Raw genomic sequence first — 20,997 nt, forward strand, 5'->3', positions numbered from 1 at the left:
TACACACATGAGAATAATCATCACAGTATTTTTTTTTTTTCATTAGACATTTTTAACCAACTAAAGAAAATAACAGTTGGTGCACTACTTAGTCGTCATGCAATTTACTTTAGTAAACCTTCTGTAACACAGACAAAATAGACTTCAATATGTAGAAGAACTTCATAGATTTCTGCCAAACAGCAATTGTCACAAAGCCTGGAAAGGAATTATAGAATCTTTGAACGTGAGGTCACCTATCAAAAATAATATGCTGATTTTTTTATTTTCTTTATATATTTAAAGTGCAAGTATTTTATCCATTTGATTCAATGCTTTCTGTAAGTATAAAATACAAAGGAAAAAAAAACAGCAATATGCTTTTCGTCCTGTATGTATTTCCTATGCACAGAGGAACACACATATAGGAATCATATACATATTTATTTATATATATATATATATATATTTGCTATTTTTTTTAATAAAGAGGAGCATCATATGTAACAAACCATATATACACACACATCACAGGTCATATATATATTTTTAAGTACAACACATTTGATAGGGAATAAAAAGGAAATGGTTGGTGGGATATGTGAATACCCTCCTTGTGCATTGACCCTCGATGCAGGACCCCTCCCAGACAGTCCGCTTAATGCGCTAAACGCTCACAGTTACATGCTAAGCTGGTCAAAGCCTTGAGCTTGTGAGACCGAGGGACTGTGAAGTATGAGAACTAACCCAAGTTTGTGACTGGCCGTGGTTTAACAGGGAAGGGGAACCGTAGAATCACACACGTACGCACGCACGCACGCACACACACACATACGCTTCATGGAGATCAAGTTAAAAGGTTCGCTCTTCGCTTTACTAGAAACTGCAGATTCGATGGCTTTAAAGGAATAGTTCACCCAAAAATGAAAACTAATTTATCAATTAAATTAACATTTTTTTTTAAATATTAAAAAAATTTTTATTTGTAAACAATTTTTGTAAAATATATGTTTAATATATTTTATTGTGTCGAGCGTACATGGATGGTCTGGCACGGTGTCCGCACAATCACATACCCTTCGCCGTGCCTGATGCTAACACGAACCTCTCTAAAAATTTTAACTACATATCGTGAAGATGCAAGCTCTGTGATTGGTTGGCTTGGTAGCACTGACAAATGTGGGCGGGACAGAGAGCCACGAACAAGGGTTGGAGATTTTTGTTTTGTGTTTATTTTATGATTAAAGGTGTTGCACGTCCTCCAGTTCCCACCTCGGAATGAGCGAGTTTGAGCTAACTGTAAGTAAGTTAGCATTACAGGTTTCTATTGTAAACAAAACACACAAGAAGAAACTCAGCAGTAAGGAACATAGAAACCCTGCTGTCAGCTAGCGTTTCGGAAGTGTTACTGTCTGAGCAACACAAACAGAACGCAGAAGTATAAACGCACAACTAAACTTTATGGCGAACACATAAGTGTAATTCAGCCTTTATTTGTGACTGACCTACTCAACGTATGGCATAAGATGAATAATACACTGCAATTTATTTTATATGTGTGTGTATATATATATATATATATATATATATATATATATATATATATATATATATATATATATATATATATATATATATATATATATATATATATATTAGGGCTGCACAATATATCATTTTATAGGGCTGTGCGATTTTGGGAAAATATCTAATTGCAATTTTTTTTATATTGCGATTGCAATTTGATTCACGATTTAATTTTGTAGTCAGGCTCTAGCTCAATAATCTGTAAGCCATGGCAACAATTCTGCGACAGACAGGTGTCTGTGACTTTAAAACCAAAATCTTCCTATTTTACAAATGCGGTTTCTCTTTGACTAATTTTTCAATTGCTGCTTCTGAAGGAGCAGACGCCATAATCCCACTTGTCAGCGCTTTCCTGTTTGTTTTCTGGATATTATTGTCACACACAGACGGCAGTCACGCATTTGCTCTGGGTGGGGTAAATTAAATAATATATACATTTCATATTGTTGCCTTTAGCGATAAAATAATCGTAACCTTTCAGATTGCGATTTAATTTCGATTAATCACACAGCCCTATCGCAAAGATATGCAATGTTAAGTTAGCATTACAGTTTTTTTTATAGTTCATTATACTAGAAATCGCAGGTCAAAACACATACGATTTGTGGAGTCACTGCAGAACTGAACCAGTAAGTGAAAGTTTGTCATTTGTATGGGTTTTTAAGGCCTGTGACTGTGAGCATTTTCATAGTGTTTAAAGAATTCAGGCACAAGAAATCATATTATTTATCATTTTAATAAAGAATAAGGCAGTGTTAATTTACATTTAATTTTTCAATATATCTACCTAAACACCGCTAGAGTCCCCAGAAAACCATAAAGTGATGTTTGTTTTACTTTAATCTTTCTGTAGTATATATATATATATATATATATATATATATATATATATATATATATATATATATATATATTAATAATATATAGACCAATACATGATTAACTCCCTACAAAACAATCCCAATTCATCTAAATGAATGACTTACCAAATGCTATTTAAGCCATCTGGTGAAATAATATTCTTATCGCAATTTTTTATAATCGCAGAGAAAAAAATAATATCACGTTAGAACTTTCCAATATCGTGCAGCCCTATATATATATATATATATATATATATATATATATATATATATATATATATATATATATATATATATATATATATATATATATATATATATATACACACAGTTAGTTGAAGTCAGAATTATTAGCCCTAATATTTTTTTCTCCTGGAGAAAATCTAATTTTTTTTATTTCAGCTAGAACAAAAAAAGGTTTTATTTTTTAGGGACAAAATTTTCAGCCCCTTTAAACATTTTTTTTTTCATTTTTTCAGAACAAACCATCGTTATACACTAACTTGCCTAATTATGCTAACCTGCCTAGTTAACCTAATTAACCTAGTTAAGTCTTTAAATGTCACTTTAAGCTGTATAGAAGTGTCTTATATCTACTATACTAAAATATCTAGTCAAATATTATTTACTGTCATCATGACAAAGATAAAAGAAATCAGTTATTTGAAATGTCTTAATCGTTGTCATCTTCTGTAAACAAACTGTGTGGTATCTTTCACTACAAATGCATCTTGCTTCTTACATCGTTTACGTCAGTCACACATAACATGTATTCGGTCACCAAAGATATCACTAATTGGAGATTATCATTTAAAAAATGTATATAAAAATCTGCTTCATAAGATATGCGTTAAGCCCGTCATAATAAAATAAAAGCCTCTGACCAAAACTATTATGTTTAAATTTTAAGATTACTCTAACTGTGTTCCTCTGACTGACAACAAATTCAAATACACTAAAGATGGCCTGAGGGCGAGTAAAATATGGCAGAATTTACATTTTTGGGTGAACTGCTCCTTTAAGGTGTCTGTGCAGCTCCACTACTTCAATGATACACACGTTCTGCTCATTAAGGACGTTTGATTCAGCACCTCGAATTGGAGAATAGAGTCAGAGTACCGTCTTATCTTTTGCCCCCACAGCTTGTTGTGCATCAAACCAACACTGGTCTTTGCTGGTGGAGAGCTTGAACACTATTAGACGAACGTGACGAGAAAGTCTTGGCTGAACGCTGCCATGCGGACAGGATTAGTACCCAATAGCACCTTCACGATTGACTTAAAACATGTGCATTTTTTTTTTTTTTTTTGAACGAGGGCTTTATCTGAGAGCAAAATCTGGTTTTCGAGGGCGTCTTTTTGCATCGTTTTCGCTCCAGAAGTCACCCTTGTTAATTTCCAGTTTTGATATCTCTAGATACTCTGGCACGCGTTGAACAGTTTTCGTAATCGGATCTGGGCAGTGATAGGAAAAAGATTTGCTTACCGGTCTCAGAGGAAAAAAGAACAATAACAGTGTACAAATAAACCTAAAATAGCCCCTACAAGAGAAGCATGGCGTTTCAGATTTATTCTCGAAGAGATGCAAGGAAATATCGAGCGGGACAAAGTGCCTATGTATGCTTTAATATTGTGCAGTGGTAAACAAGAGACCAAACACTCCGCGGGAATAATGTCAGACCTTGATCCCTATAGACTTTCTCATGTGCTTAGCACGAAATGGGCCTAGAAACCCCCAAACTGACTTTAGGCTGGTGGCTTTACTAGATACAAAAATCTTGTTTTTGATGTCTTGAGAATTTATGATGTCTGGGTCTGACAGCAACAGGCTTTTTCAGAAACATTAGTGAGTTGGGCAACATTCTTCAAATATTCGATCAAATAAATAGTATAATGAACACCTCTGATAGAAGTGTTTTGCATTTAATATTGGCTTTAAAAAACAATACATATATATTAGCAACCGAGTATTTAACTACTACAACCATTGAGAAGCTTTTTAAGTGACTAGGTTGTCACCATATTTTTAGGTCGAACAGCAGGGATGGCGCCTGACTGGCGGAGAGAGCAGAATTGCCGCCATGTGTGCAGGTGCTTCTGTCAGACAGTCCCTGTTTGAGGCGACCAGTTCTTTACTAGATTTTGTGACGGTCAAAAATGTTTGTTTAATACGCATAGAAATGTTTTGAATAGAGCGAGACCCGCGCATACATTTTTTTATCGTCATTGCAGGGGTTTCCACACACACAGAATGACGACGTTGGGTAATATTCAGTCACTCTGTGGGATATTTTTATCTTCAGACCCACACAAGCAGCTTTATAAAGGTAATTATTTTGAGTAAAATGCTTCCAATAAGTTGCATGGTGCCTCAGTGGTTAGCACTGTCACCTTACAGCAAGAAGGGCGCTGGTTCGAGTCCCAGCTGGGCCAGTTGGCATTTCTGTGTGGAGTTTGCATGTTCTCCCGTGTTTGCATGGGTTTCCTCCGGGTGCTCCCTCACAGTCTTAAGACATGCGCTCCAGGTGAATTGGATTCATTAAATTGGCCGTAGTGTATGTGAGTGTGTGCTAGATAATATGGGTGTTTCCCAGTGTTGGGTTATGGCTGGAAGGGCACCCACTGCGTAAAACGTGCTGGATAAGTTAGTGGTTCATTCCACTGTGGCGATCCCTGATAAACAAAGAGACTAAGCCGAAAAGAAAATGAATGAATGAATGAATGAAGTTGACCTTAGTGTGAATGTGAGAGTCTATGGGTGTTTCCCAGTACTGGGTTGCGGCTGGAAGGATATTCACTGCGTAAAACATATGCTGGAATAGTTTGTGGTTCAATCCGCTGTGGCGAACCCTGTAAATAAAGGGACTTAGCCGAAAAAAATGAATGAAATATTTAAATTGGCCTTAGTGTATGAGTGTGAAAGTGAGGGTGTATGGGTGTTTTCCAGTACTGGGTTAATCTGGAAGGGTATTCGCTGCGTAAAACATATGCTGCAGTAGTTGTTGGTTCATTCCGCTGTGGGGACCCCTGATAAAATAAAGGGACTAAGCCGTAAATAAAATGAATGAATGAATGATATTGGCCTTAGAGTATGAGTGTGAATGTATGAGTGTTTCCTAGTACTGGGTTGTGGCTGGAAGGGTATTCGCTGCGTAAAACATATGCAGGAATAGTTGGTGGTTCATTCTGCTGTGGCGACCCCTGATACTTTTATTTGTGACTAAGCCGAAGGAAAAGAAATGAATGAATGTTTCCAATATGTCGACAAGTCATGTCATGTTTAAATATATGTAATAAAAATCATAAATCATTTTCACTCAGGCATTAGCTAATAGCTTCACTTTGGGGGTCCAAAGGTGCACACGAATCCGCAGGGTGACTGAATTTAGCACAACGCCACCATTGACACGCAGTCTACAATATATTGCACACGATACTGAAATGTTAGCACTGTAACATTGGTGAGAAAAGTAAAATCTCAAGGTGCAATGTGACGAGGTTGACAACAAAACCAATTCAGCAACTGATAAGTAAGACCGGCAGAAGAAACTCCCACAAACGGGGATATTAGCACCATACAAAAACTAATTTATACAGGCTACTGCCTCGGCCGTAAGTCTACTAATATAGGCCTACATTAGCATAACGCTGGGCTGTAGCGATAAACATACGTACAACCTTATCACGCTGTTTATTTTACACACAGCTGTTTGTTTGTTTTTAAGCAGTTATTTTGAAAATTTCGTAAGGAGCACGAGGAGCAGACCTCCATCGCCTTTTGGTGACTACTGCTGCTTTCATGTCATGTCGGAATAGTACTTTTTTTTTTAAAAAAAAGAAGGCTATGATTAATAACGAAAATCACAATGTAGCTATATTACTAAATCATATTAATAGAATCTCGTTGAAATGTTTTGGTATACCTTGTTGAAAATTTAAGTTTTATTATATCCTTTTTTGCAAACGAGATCATTGATAATTCGCTAAATCCTAAATTAAATTAGTTTTTTTTTTTTGAGAAGATGAGGTTAGCTTTACCATGAAAATAATTTTCAGAATGTAACTAACTCCGACATGACGTAAACGCAGCACGTCCATGTTTACGTCAGTGCTGTTTGATTATGACATCATCGTTCTTTTCTCGGCGAACCCGAGAACCCTCGCGCGCCTCTTTCTTTGATTGGCTTTTTAAAGAAGTCATCGAAGAAACGCCGTTGAACGCCCCCGAACGACAAAGAAAGACAAACAGCGATCAGAAAGAAAATGATCGGACACGTAAAGCATGTAAACGTGTGGAGAATATAAGGCACCAGAGTTGTTTTTTTGACGTTGTAGAGGATGCTCCGCGCAGGTATTAACGCAACTCACACTAGTGGACAGCTCCTTTTTTTTTTTCTTTTTCTTTTTTAAGTACCCCCCGCCCCTCCCACCCCGTCCCCAAAAACAAAACAAAGAAAAATTCCCACAGAAAACGTGGGCAATTTCATAAGGATCTAAGTACATCTGATTCACAAAATCATAGTTTGTATATCTAAGTTAGCACTTCAATGAAACCGTCTGCCCAAATGTCAGTGGGCATGGTGCGACAGGGTTCGTATTTAACAGGAACAAACGTCAACCAGTCGTAGATTTTAGCAATGCCTTCGCTGTGCGGCTACCGAAGCACACATTGCATGACGCGTGCAAACAAACAATCTCATTTGCTTTGTCTATAGAGTTAAAAGGCAAACGAGTAAACAACACATCTAGCTTCCATCGTATGCAATTAAAGGTGCACTCGTTCATTTTTAGTTAAAGAGGACCTATTATTAAAGACGTAAAACAAGTCTATGATGTCTCTACAGTGTGTTTGAGAGGTTTCAGCTCTAAATACCCCACAGATCATGTTTACAACTCTTAGAATTTGCCTATTTTAGGCTTTAAATGAACCAAATTGTGCCGTTTTGGTGGCTGCTGCTTTAAATTTAACTGATTGTTCTCCCAGCTGAAGGGCGGGGCTACAATTGACTATAGGCGGGGCTTTCCCCCTCTTATGACATGTACAGAGGGACAAAATCAAAGTGTTTCTGGAGACTGTTTTTATGAAGTGTGATTGTAAAAAAAAAAAAAAAAAGTAAAAAAGTAATTAATTTTTACTATTAGAGGCTGACTATATTTACACACACTTGCCACACAACTGTGTTTAAATGCTTTATAAATGTGATTTTTGCATAATAGGTCCCCATTAATGTTAGACTTGACGCATTCTGCATTTGAAAGTGATCAAAAACACTGATCTTGGCTGGTGATGTGAGCTCAACATGGTACAACCAGCGCAAAAAAAAAAAGAAACTAGAAATAACCGAGTGCATCTTTAAGTCAAACCAGAAGGGGTGACATCCATTATAGAGATTGAATAGTCTGACAAGAGTGCGTGTTGAACTATACACAGCACTCACTCATCACTGTACCACCATTTCTGATGTTTGTTTGCATGTTGAACCTTTTAAACGGTTCAAACGGTTCCTAAATAATAGCTTTTGTGCTGGAAGTCAAAAGTGAGCACTAATTATTAATATATTTCTTCCTCTTTTTCAATTTGCACCTTTGGAAATAGTGTTACACTGCAAAAAAAATAACTTGTTTTCCAGTAAAGCGCACATACTTTTGCAAACAACATGAATGACGAGCCAAAATTTCTACAAGGAAGGTTTGGAGCGGGGTCAGTTGCTCGTTCTAATCCCCAGTTTGCATACTGAATATCAGCAGCATTTTCATGTCACTTTTACTACGAAAGCACATTTTAAAATCTGCAGAATCAGTTTCCTTTTACATAAAACGTGATCAGTGTCGAGTTGGCAACATGACTGACAGGCGTCAGTGCTGAAGTGTGTGGAATCGCATCACAACTGACCCCACTCATGTGTGAACGCTCTTTTTTCTTTACATAAAGTGTCTTTATCTTATATTTCTGGTAATGACATTCTTCGCCGTGTGAAATGTGTGGTGTAAATAAAACTTTTTCTTCAAACAATAAACACGCGCATATATAAACTAGAAGCAAACTATTAAATGGATCGATCTGTACTGGAAAACAAGAGGATTTTTGCAGTGCATAAGCGCTTGGATGTGTCACACACGTGGGTAAAAAGGGACACGCACACACACACACTCCTGCACCATCCTGGACACGGTTCATACATCATGTTGTCGATAGCAGCGTCTTACTGTTAAATGGTGGGTAAGTGGGTAACTTCCGGCGATGAGTGAAGAGATGCAACTGTTCGAGTCTGTGAGGGTTGTGTGTGTAGAGCAATCCCACATTACAGTACAGTAACGTTTGATTATCATGTCACTCTGGGCGTACATACGTACATGTATTTACGCGCTTTGCATTAGTCCTCGTCCCCGTCGTCGCCGTGCAGGCCCTCCGGCAGCATCTCGCGCGCCCTCCGCTCTCGGCTCCGCTCCTGGATCTTCTTCATCTCGTCCGCGTACTTGCAGAAGGTCGCGCCGAATTTGGACCACACTTTGCAGGGCACCGTGATGGAGTTGCGGTAGGTTGGCTTCACCTCGCTCACCCGCATGAAGACGCCGTACTTGTTGGAGCCGACGTCGAAGAAGAAGCGCTTGTTGTCCACCGTCAACGAAGTGCCCTCGGGCAGCTCCGCTGGATCCTCGTCCACGCCGAAGTCGTCGATGAGTTTGGCCAGCGCGTCGCGGAACTCGATAAGCCCCTGCGCCGGAAGAGCGATGGTCTGGCCTTGCGAGGTTCCCAGGCCGGGGCCGCGGTTGACGGTCTGCCGGATCCGGAGAAACCGCCCCCTCTGGTTCTCCTTCAGATCCATGTAGTACTTCCGATTCTCGCGCACCAGGAACTCGCTCTTAAGCGCCCTCCTGGGTTCGTCCTGCACCAAGTCAGGGTTGCTGGGGCCCAGCTGGGCGTAATGCTCGATGAAGTCTCCCAGGTAGTCGCGAAACTCAACGGCGACAGACATGGAGAGAGTCAGGCGGCTCTTGTTTCCACCGGCCCCGACCTCTGCTATCTTCAGAAAGCGGCCTTTGGCGTTCTGCTTGACGTCCAGATAAAAGCGCTTGTTCTGAATGTCCACGCGCTTCGACGCGAGCTCCTCCGTGTCGTGCTGGAGCCGCGATGCAGCGCCCGGGTGCATCGGGCCGGCGCCGGGGCCTGTGGCGAATCCACCGTGCTCGCTTCCACTGTCTCTGTCCGCCATGATGCAGCCTCCCCGCTTACCTTCTCTCTCTCTCTCCGTCTCCCTCAGCCCTGCTGCAAAAGCGACTGCTGCTCAGCGAACGCCGAACTATCGCGAGATCCGCAGACAGAGACGCTGCTGAAGGAGTAGAGCATAGACTCTGCAGCCTTTCGAGAACCTCTGCATAGCGGTCAGATTGGGTCCGGGAAGCAGAAAAGAGCATTTGAAACGAGCAAAAATGTTCTGACTGAGTCACAATACACGACATTATGAAGCACAAGTTATGTCATTACAAATATTCCAGCTCAGAGCAGTCTTTGCAAGCAGTAGAGTGCAACAGTTGATTCAGGATTGAAACCATTTCTGTTTTTTAACATGATACAATAACTAATAAAGCTTTCAATACTGATATGTTGTACGTTATTGATATTATATTAAACATATTGTTAGAAATATTTGCTAAATCCATTAACAGGCGTGACATTAACAGGCGTTTAACAGTAATAGCCCATTCAAGATGTTTCTTAGATTTGTGTGTATATCATGTGGTATTTTGCATAGGATATTCATAAAAAGGTGAATAAAATATTTAATAAATGTATTAAAATGAATAATTTCTGGAAACAATTATATCCCTGACTGTCGAAACTTGTAAAACTTTGTTCCTGGTGGACATGTGTAAGTTCATATTTGCTTCCAGAAAAAAAGAAGTTTGTTTAGAGAACTGAAAACTGACAACTTCATTGCATTTTATTCAACCAGAATGAACGTTACGCATGTTCTACTTCAGCTTGCAGTCTCCGTCTTGTGGATGGGCTCTATTTCTGCAGTCAGTGAGATTCCTCATATCAGAGTGTGTTGTTACAATCATACCAGCGCTGAGATTGCGCAGGAAGGATTAAACGTCTTCATTAAGTCCTTCATTTTAATATATATATATATATATATATATATATATATATATATATATATATATATATATATATATGTAGTCACCTATAGATTGTTTTCTCCTATTCTCATGACTTCTATGTAGGCCTATGTGTGTTAAAGAAAGAGACTCGAAATGTCAGCATGTTATACAATCAAATATTTAGCATCTATTTTTTTACAATATTATGCATTTATACGTAGCATATAACCTATCAATTAGTATTAAAAAGTAAAGAATAAATAACCTACTTTGTTAAATGACGTAATCAGAAGCTAAATGGAAAATAAGGGATGTAATAATGAACACCGTAAACTCTTCCGTTCAGCACCACGGACAGCGACCGCGCCACGCCCACCGCAGGGATTGCAAACGGTTGAATTTTATTTATCAAGAAAAGTGATATATTATATTTGTATTCATGATGGTTAAAATGTTTATTCAACTTTTTTTCTTTTTTTTTTGTAAAGCGAGAGAATTCAAAATATTTTAGACGGTTGTAGTTGATTTTAGCTTTTAAGAGATTCAATCTGTATGACTATGAAGATCAGTTAAAAGCCAAAAATGTAAAAATATTAATATTCTTAACAAAGTATATATATATATGATTATTTTTCAAATACACTAAAAAAACCCTCTAAGAGTTAAATAAACTAAAATAGACATTAAGCATATTTCATGATTTACATATACAGTAGATTGAGACTGATCTCAGAACTTATTTTAGGACTGTTATTTCTCACTCAGCAAACCAACAAACTGCCATTTGGCTAATTAAGCTGCCAACAAAGCATGGGTGCTTCTGCAAGGTGGTAATCTCAAAACTCAAAGCATTACATGAAACAATTCTAAATCTGCAAACTTAAGTGAAGATTAAACTCTAACACGTCTTTCTATTAACTTTAAACACCTAAGAGTAATTTTATTGTCAACATTTCCCAAGCTCAATTCAATCCCATGCATGCAAAGCATACTGCAACTACAAATCCCCTAACTAGTTAGTTGGACCAACACAATTCCTTCATGTTGTCCCAACACAAAACGATTAAGTTTACTAAATGATTTACAAATTTAGGTAGTCTGAACATAAAACAAATAAATTAAAGAAATGACAAGAATTGTGTTGTTTTAGCTTATTTTAAACAGGTAGTTTGAACAAGCAGCAGTAATCTTTTGTGTGTGTGTGTGTGTGTGTGTGTGTGTGTGTGTGTGTGTGTGTGTGTGTGTGTGTGTGTGTGTGTGTGTGTGTGTGTGTAGCCAATTGATACTCATTTAATGTTATTTAATGTCATTTAATGTTAATGTTAATAATTCTGGGCAGTTGAATCTTTTATGACCAGGCTCGTTTTATAACTCTGAAATGACCATTTGGACTATACCACTGGTTACTGGCAACATGTAACGTGACATATATAATTTCTTTATTTTTTATGTGTGTGTGTGGGGGGGGGTGTTTTGTTTGTTAAGAACATATGTTTTTCATTCATTCATTTAACTGTTTATTTGTTCTTTTTGTGTAATTGTGTTAATATTTTTGAGCGGATGGAATTAATGGGCTATATTTGTTCACCTTACTATCGTTATTCAATTTGTATCGTCCCACATGATATCTGACAATTTTGTCACGTGCAGATCAAGTATCTTAGAAGCCTTTGAGACACTCAAAAATATATGCATTTCAATAATCTAACATAAAAAGCTGTCGCTGATGTTTTGAACTAGATTTTGATCTTCTCGAAGCTTCTTATTAGTCATTGACCCAGTAAAGCAAGTGTGAAAACACTGTCGATGTGCGTCTGGTGTTCACAGCGCGTTTTTCTATTGCATTACACATTCGCGTTGAGACTGCAGATGTCGCCCTACAGCAGCCTCAGGACAGGACCAGCAATGGCACACTGCTTCTGTCGCGACGCATTTACGCATGATGTAACCCTAATGTTGAAGTTATACCCCCGTCGAAAACTGCACAAAAACAAACCTCTAGACTGTTAAGAACCACACCGCGCATTTTAGTTTGATTGGTCATGAGGGCGCAATGAGCGGCCCCTCCTCTGAATGTAGAGCCCTGGGTACATGGCAAATACCCGCAGGACCTGTTGCCGGGGTAAATATGGCTGATAGGATGCTCGGTGGTTTGCTGTGTATCTATCTTCTTGGCGGCGTGTGGCGGATCGCTTTTTGGGGCAAAATGGTGAATGTGACCTGAATGCGGATTGTTGTCGAGTAGAAAAGCACGGCAAACGCACTTTTTCACCAGGCATCGATTGCATTTCCAGTTGCTTTTCGCAGCGTTAGTCATCGCGTCAGCGGTCTGCCGCGGTGGCCCGACTGCCGTTTGTCTATTAGTTGGTGTCGCGCGGCGCGCAAACGCCACTCTTCCATTTTACAACACGTAACGACGCGACGCCGCTTTCGAGGGATTTCTTTCTACGGCTGGCCGGTCGGTTGGTCGGACGGACGGACACTCATTAGTGCATTTGCGCCAGAACTTCCAGCAGACGGCTGAGATCGGCGGAGGGCGCCCGCTTGTTGCATCGACGTTCGAGTGCATTTCTGGACATTTTTCTCTCGCATCTCGGCTTTTTCGTGCACGAGCTATGATGACATTAGGTGGATAGATAGATCGAGAGAGAGAGAGGGCGAGAGAGAGAGAGAACGAGAGAGAGAGAGGGAGTGCGCGCGAGAGGAGCGCGTCTTGCAGCAAAGGAGCGTCATTTATGCATGCATGCTTATTGAGTTTGGGGATTGTGCGTTCGTTGAAGGAGAATGCAGCAGCCCAGCAGTGACCGGGGCTAATTCCGGTTCCTCAGCGGCTGGTGTTTCCCCGTCACCAAGTGCATGGGGAAAGCAGCACACGCAGATGGCATGGACTCTTGCGCAAGCCCATTCGCACTCAGTCCCCCAGCACCTTCTGCCCCGAGAGCACTGCAGCAGCGCCACCGGCCGCCCCTGAGCCACAGCAGACGGCATGAGGAGGCTTGATCCCGTGCATTTCTCCATGCTCGTCATCGGGGTCTCCTTCGCCTGCTACGCCCCGAGTTTGGATTCGCTGCAGGACCAGGCTTACCGCTCGGCCGTGGTGATCGAAGGCAAGGTGAGCTCGCTGCCCGAGAACGTCTCCGTGGAGCCCTACAGTGTGAATGTCACAGTGCTGTACGTGTGGCCGGTGAACAGCGGCGGACTGAGGCGCGAGCAGCTCGTCACCGTCGGGGAATTCGGCTCCGAGGCTCCGTGCGTGGCGGTGGAGAAGCACCACACATACATCTTTTTCATGGACCCTACCGAGGAGCCTTTAGTATTCAAAGCGTCTTTTGCTCCTCTGGACAGCACCGAGAAGACCCTCAAGAAAGATGTGGAGAGCGTATTGTGTAAAGACTGCGGTAAGTTTATTCGCCTTGTGTGTGTGTGTGTATGTGTGTGTGTGTGTGTGTCTGTAGGTGATGCTGCTCGGGGCTCTTCATTGTTAACACGTAACGCGGGGCTGATCCTCGCAGAGCAGATCAACGCTTTTGCGTTTTGCTACATAGAGGAGAACGGGAACGCTTATGTTTGGGCGTCTCTGCAGTATTGTTCTAATCACCGTTAAACATTTAGCTGTACACACACACATAAGCAGAGAATGGCACTGACCACATATATGGCAAGCCGTTTTGTCAGTGTATACCTTTAAACCAACGACAAGCAATTCTTAGTGATTAATAATGCCTTAATTCTTTAGATATAATCTTATATAGCCAACAACATCTTTCAAGCTTTGCCCTGGCTTTTTTGTATGCTTATTCTTTTGTTACTAGTAACATTTTATTCTTTTTTTTTTTTTTTTGTGAGGATCTATGATTTAGATTTCAAGTTTTCGCTTCCAATTGGGATTGAAAAAAAGGATAACGGTATTTTTCAATGTGTTTGTTTCCCGTCACATGTACTCTCGCTATAAAAGTATGCTTACTACATGTAGTAAACGTAAAAACAATAGGTTTACACTTGAAAATAAAGTAAAATACAAATTTGATTGTATATTTCTAAACTATTAAGGAACATTTTAGCCTAAGTAGCAATTCTCACTATTAATAGTAGCTTATTACCTCTCGATTATTAATATATTGGCTATTTATTAGTATTTAAAGTACATATTCTGCATTTATTTTGTATTCTACATCCCTAAACCTACCCAATATCTAAACCCTAACTACTACTTTAGTAATTAGCATCAAATTAGGAGTTTGGGGCAAAAGGTTTATTAATAAAGTGACATTTGCAATATTAAATAAAACACTAAATTAATCATGACATTATGAAGTAGTGTTTTTTATCATATTAAAATTGCACAACTGAATCCAGTATTCATTAGGCAAGTATTTAGTGAAGGCAAAAATTAACCCTGATTAATCACATCCAAACTAAAAGTTTGTTTTGACATATTTTAAGTGTGTCAACTGTGTATATTTATTATATAAATGCACACATGCATGCATTTAATTGAGAAAATGTTTATTTATATTTAAATACAGTAAAAAATATATAAATTTAAATATCTATAACAAAATAGTTTTGTTTCTGTTTCTATTTCTTTTGTATTTATTAGTAATTACAGATCAGAATAAGTATAGTGTTTCATTTTTACATCGAATATATTGGTTACACTGAATGACAACAAATCATTTCACCTATACTTGCCATTTTCTATTCACAAATATTATTTGAAACATTAATGTACTCTTTAATTAGCATGCATTAGCATTATTTCTAATAATTAGCATTATTTCTGTTAATATAAATTCTAATTTAATCTATTAAAATGTCATTTTGTCAGCAAATGAATTATTTATTAGGTTGATGTTCATATCTAAACCTCAGATCATATACAAACCAATGGGGAAAAATATGCAGCATGCATAAAGTAATAAGTGTATTGTTTCTAAGTACTATATTATTATGAATATTAATGCATTTTACTTGTAATGCACTTTTTTTAAAAACTCAAAGCGCTAAATTTAAAATGACATTAGAATAATGGTATAAAATATGAACTGTTAGTTTAAATGTTGAGGTGGTTTGCCACAACCATTAGCTTGACATGCATTAAATTACCAATTATTCCTTCTCTCAGGCAACCAAGTTCAATCAATATAAAGCAATGTACATGAATCTTCGGCCTAAGAGTCGCCCGTGTTGTATTGTGATTCCTGCAGACTTCTCAGAGATGTTGTAAGCAGACGTATGATGGTGAAAGCATCTGGAATCTCTTGGATATTGGAATATATAAGCTCAGTGGCTCAGAAACGTGTGTAAAATATTGCGAGTTGGCTTTCAGTTGGCACCGAGCAGGAACCCACGTGATGGGAAACTGTAAATGTGCTGGCTGTGGTTGGCTACAGGGTTTGGTGGCAGAGACAGGCCCCTACAGAAAGGGATTCCCATTCAAATGCAGATAAGCTCCAGCTCCAGTCCTTCCCTATTGTAATGGGTCAGAGCCTGCAATGACATCTACGTGATTTAATTTGACACCGTTTTTTATTTAATGATGTTTTCATTGTATTATATTTACATTTTATGAATGGGAAATGAGAATGGTCTTGGTGTGCTTTATCAGAGTGAGATTTATTTTAAGAAATAGTGGCCTTTTTGTGCTGGGATATGTTTAATTGGTGCATACTGAATAAATAACAGTAAATAAGTTTTATAAATGACCTTCAGATTAACTGTGGTCAGTGTTAGGTGTATTTAAAGTAACTAGTTACAGTAAATAACCTAATTTTCTGCCAAAAAAAGTGAGGGATTAGTTTTAAATTTCAGGATTATGTGCCTAAAATACTATCAACAGAGGCTCTTTCTGAAAACGCAGCACTATATACATTTCTGGAGATCACAAATTATGTAGCCTGAGCTACGTATGGCTGCATTTCATTTTTAAAATGAATGCTACGTGGTGGTACGACACTATTCCTTTTCACGCTGACCGCTTACCTACAAATGGACGGCTTTTCCGCTGTTACCAGTTTGTCCAGTAGCTAACTACGTACATCGTAGGATTTGAGATGCAGCGCAGAGTTGACCATGACGAGTTCGAGTCTGATTCCAGAAAACAGGCAAGACAAAAACAAAAGACAAACTATAAAATAAACAAAGAAATTAAAGGGTGAGAATGTGGTCAAATCTAAAAATGAAGTAAAATTTTTTTTTTTTAAATCAGGCAATTTACTTTAAGAAATAGTGGTATTTTTTGTGCTGGGATATGTTTATCCTACATTATTACTAATTCAAAAAAGCTTTTCTTTTTCTGGATTGCTTTTTTAAACACTATCGGTTGGGTTTAGGGAAGGAGGAGGGTGGGTAAGTTAAACAGTCAGTCAGTTGACAGCGGCCTCTGGTGAATTTAAGCAAGAAGAGCAGGCATGAATGGCACTCTCGTGAGAAATTTGAGATCTCAAGAAGCGACATACCGACCTCTGGCGGATTCACAAAAACAAAGACTGCAAAAAAACAAAAAAACAAAACAAAAAAAACGTAGCTCCTGGGATGTATTTGGTACTCTCCAGAAATGTAATCAGAAAAAAAGCCTTGGTTGAATACTATGCATAAATTCAATAGTTCTGGATGAATCAATTCAGAGAAGCAAAGTAAATGTTATATATATTTCTGTTACATTATATTTAGGTAAAATTTGTCAGATAAGCACAAATGCTTAAGAAACAATTAATCGAGTAGGAAATTAAAGTCAGTAAAGTATAATGTGTAAAAATTAGTGTTGACACTTTGTATTTTGATTTCATTTAAGTGTTAATTTTGTTTAAATAATCTGAAAGGCCATCAAATTGAAAAGATTAAGAGTTTGATTTGTATTCTGCATTGAGATTTATATAAATTTTAAGTAGTATTGAGCCAAGTAATTAAATTACTTATTGAGTAAGTTACTTTTCAGATCAATTAACAGTCTTTCCACTCCCCCTTAAAGCTGGTGTGTGGTGAGCTCACTGTCGCCATTGTCCTGTGGCTGCAGTCACATCCTCCAAGTGGATGCTGCACACTGCTGCTGGTGTGGAAAGACCCCCCTCATGACTATGAAGCACTTAGGGTGTACACATTAAATGTGCTATTTAAATACACATTACATTATATAATAAGAAAATAATGGAAATACAGTTTTAGTGCATATTTGAAAATTTGTTTAAATGATATCGCAGATGCTAGTTCAAAGTCATTAGCGGCCGCTCATCCATACACTCCTGACAGGAGCCTTACCATGGACAGTTCTTTTGGAATCTGCCTCTAAGCTTCTGTGGTAGTTAAATGTGAAATATAATACATTTTGTATATATATATATATATATATATATATATATATATATATATATATATATATATATATATATATATATATATATATATATATATATATATATATATATATATATATATATATATATATATATATATATATACACACACAATTGAATTATTTAATTTTTATCCCCCTGAATTATTAGCCCCCCGTTTATTTAATGGAGAGCAGATTTTTTCAACACATTTCTAAACATAATAGTTTAAATAACTCATTTTTAATAACTGATTTTTCATTTTCTCTTTGCCATGATGACAGTACACAATTTTTTACTAGATATTTTTCAAGACACTTCTATACAGCTTAAAGAGACATTTAAAGGCTTAACTAGGTTAATTAGGTTAACTAGGCAGGTTAGGCTAATTAGGCAAGCTTTTGTATAACTTAACCCTTTAATAGCTTAAAGGGGCTAACAATTTTGTCTTTAAAAGATTCTTAAAAAATTTAAAACTCTAGTCTAGCTGAAATAAAAAAAACAAGACTTTCTCCTGAAGAAAAAAAAATATTATCAGACATACTGTGAAAATTTTCTTGTTCTGTTAAACATCATTTGGGAAATGTTAAAAAAGTTTTAAAAATTCAAAGCGTGGCTTATAATTCTGACGTAAAGTGTATATATAATCTAAAAAAAATGGTTACTACCTATTTAAATACTATGTAAATACCCATTCAGTAAGATATTACATTATGAAAGCAAAAAAATATAAGCACAAAAAAAAGCACTTTTGAAACCCTATCAAACACTTTAATTCTAAATATAATAATTCTGACTTCAACTGTGTGTGTGTGTATATTGTGTGTATAATATATATATATATATATATATATATATATATATATATATATATATATATATATATATATATATATATATATATATATATATATATACATACATACATACAAAGTTAACTTTATATAAACTGAATGATATGCCAACAAAATGCAGTTATTTGTCTTTGGACTGATTTGCTTAGCATCTGTAATTAAATGTTAGGCGTAATTAGTAATACTGTTTTGAATTAACTTACCCAACACTGACTGGGGTTGAAATTAGGATTATTTCATAGTGCTCAGTTAGAATCAGAGTAATAGTAGAATTGATTTTTTTTTTTTTTTATCTTTTGGGTGATTTCCACTCCATTTGACATATCATCAGAAATTATGAGTTTTCGTTGGAATTACTCCCTCCTCATCCAGAGACAGAGCCTTAAGTGATCTCTCTCTCTCTCTCTCTCTTTAATTCCTCTGTGTCTTTTCTTTTAGTCTAATGGCGTATTATTGAATTAGTAATAATGTAGGATAAAATTATATTACAGGGACTTTCTGTTTCTTCCCGTCTTGTTTTTTCCAGACAGGCCTGGTGGAGATTTAGAAAATACTGTATATCTGGGACACATACACAAAGGTCTTATATGGACATGTCAGAATTAAATGCAAGTGTATTTGTTATAGAATGTGATGCATGCTGAAGTCGAAATATATACTGTATATAAGTAGTTTTTGGTAATGCTTTAGTTTATGTACTAATTCATACTATTAACTTGTGGCTTATTATTTGCCTATTATTACAGACTGTAAAAAATTATATGATCAATAAGTCATGACAACATATGTTTTAATTCATTGTAACTCAAGTTAATCATGGTCTAACTTCATTTTTTAAGTTACGCAAGCTGTTTAAGGTCAGGTTAACATAATATAAGTTCAATGGACACATACGATTAATTTGATTCAGCTTAAAAATTTAAGGCATACAGTATTTTTTACAGTGCAGTATTAGCTGTTTATTAGTACTTATGAAGCAAATATTCTGTATTATCTTTTAATAAAGGCATGTAGAATATGTGCTTTAAGTACTAATAAACAGCTAATATTTAAAAAAACAGGCAAGTTGGTTAAGTTTAAGTATTAAGGATCCTTTATCCCAATACCTAGCAACTTCCTTAATAAGTGCTAATAAGCATCAAATTAAGAGTTTATTGAGGCAAGCACCATAGTTAATGGTTTATTCATAGTGAGAATTGTACAATAAAATAAAGGGTGACCGAATAAATCTTACAGTACACAGATTTATTATATTTTAAATGCTGAAAACCTTTGACATATGAGGAAAACGTGTGGAAAGTATAAAAACACATAGTTGTTGTTTTTTAATTAGATACTTTTAATGTCAACAAATGATTTTTAGTGAAATCGCAGTGAAATGCATTTTTTTTTTTTTTTTGCTCAGGAAAAAAAATGTTAAACAGAACACAGAATTTTTGTAATTTATTTGTTATGTTGGTGGGACTGTCTCACTGCCTGTCTCACTGTGCCGATATGAATGAGTTTGACTTGTGAATGAACGGAAAGTGGCGTTTGTTTACTCCAAAAATATTGAGGGGGGAAAGGACTGTCATGATAAATACTGTTTACAGATTATTTAGCCGGTTAAAGCAGTAAAAGCACTGATTCTTAAAGGAACAGTTTAGCTAAAAAATGAATATTTGCTGGTAACTTACACAAGCGGTGACTTTATTTCTTCTAGTAGAACATTAACCCCCGGTTTCACAAACAAGGTTTAAGGCTAGTCAAGATGAAATTGCATGTTTGAGCTGTATGAACTCAAAATAACTTGCGGTGAGATGTCTTAAAATATGTCAGTGTCATATTTTATCACCAGGTGCACACCAGTAGTATATTTTTCTGAGGCCATTTTTATAAATGTGGCTTAAATAGCCTTATTTAACTATAGTCCTGGCTTAATCTAAGCCCTGTTTGTGAAACTGGGCCTAAAGGATTTTAGATTAAACAGTTGGTTCATACATGACTCATATAATGCAAGCCATTGCCAAAAGCACTTGGGGAGTATGTATGTAGGCATGTCTTTGTATGTTAGATTATTATTAGACAAAATAAGGTCACACTTTATTTTGATGGTCTGTTTGTTGAATTAAGTTACATGGCATCTACATGCCAACTAATTCTCATTAGGTTATAAGTAGACTGCTAGGTTGGGGTTACTGTAAATTGATATGTACTTGCAAAGTTTCTTATAGTCATTTAAATGTCTGTTGAATGTCTGTATAAACAGATATTAAGCAGACAGTCTACTAATACTCAA

The 20,997-nt window shown here is 37.0% G+C and overlaps 2 protein-coding genes across 3 annotated transcripts in view; one reads left to right on the forward strand and one right to left on the reverse strand.

The window, feature by feature from the left end:
- Positions 1 to 3,681: 3,681 nt before the first annotated feature.
- On the reverse strand, positions 3,682 to 9,679 carry purab (purine-rich element binding protein Ab). Its single transcript, XM_087281207.1, has one exon. It carries the CDS (start codon positions 9,640 to 9,642, stop codon positions 8,803 to 8,805), a length of 840 nt encoding a protein of 279 aa, XP_087137333.1. The 5' UTR covers positions 9,643 to 9,679; the 3' UTR covers positions 3,682 to 8,802.
- Positions 9,680 to 13,292: 3,613 nt separating this feature from the next.
- Positions 13,293 to 20,997, forward strand: part of nrg2b (neuregulin 2b) — a 163,033-nt gene continuing 155,328 nt past the window's right edge. For both annotated transcript variants that reach the window (XM_087280006.1, XM_087280007.1), the window contains exon 1: positions 13,293 to 13,932. In XM_087280006.1, coding sequence (XP_087136132.1) covers positions 13,521 to 13,932 — 412 coding nt within the window. In that variant the 5' untranslated portion in view covers positions 13,293 to 13,520. The remainder of the gene's footprint in view (positions 13,933 to 20,997) is intronic.

Source organism: Danio rerio, chromosome 14, assembly GCF_052040795.2.
Source record: "Danio rerio strain M-AB ecotype USA chromosome 14, GRCz13ab, whole genome shotgun sequence".
Taxonomy (NCBI): Eukaryota; Metazoa; Chordata; class Actinopteri; order Cypriniformes; family Danionidae; genus Danio; species Danio rerio.

Excerpts from the sequence above, each read along its gene's own strand:
- purab (XM_087281207.1), bottom strand. The coding sequence starts at position 9,642 with ATGGCGGACAGAGACAGTGGAAGCGAGCACGGTGGATTCGCCACAGGC.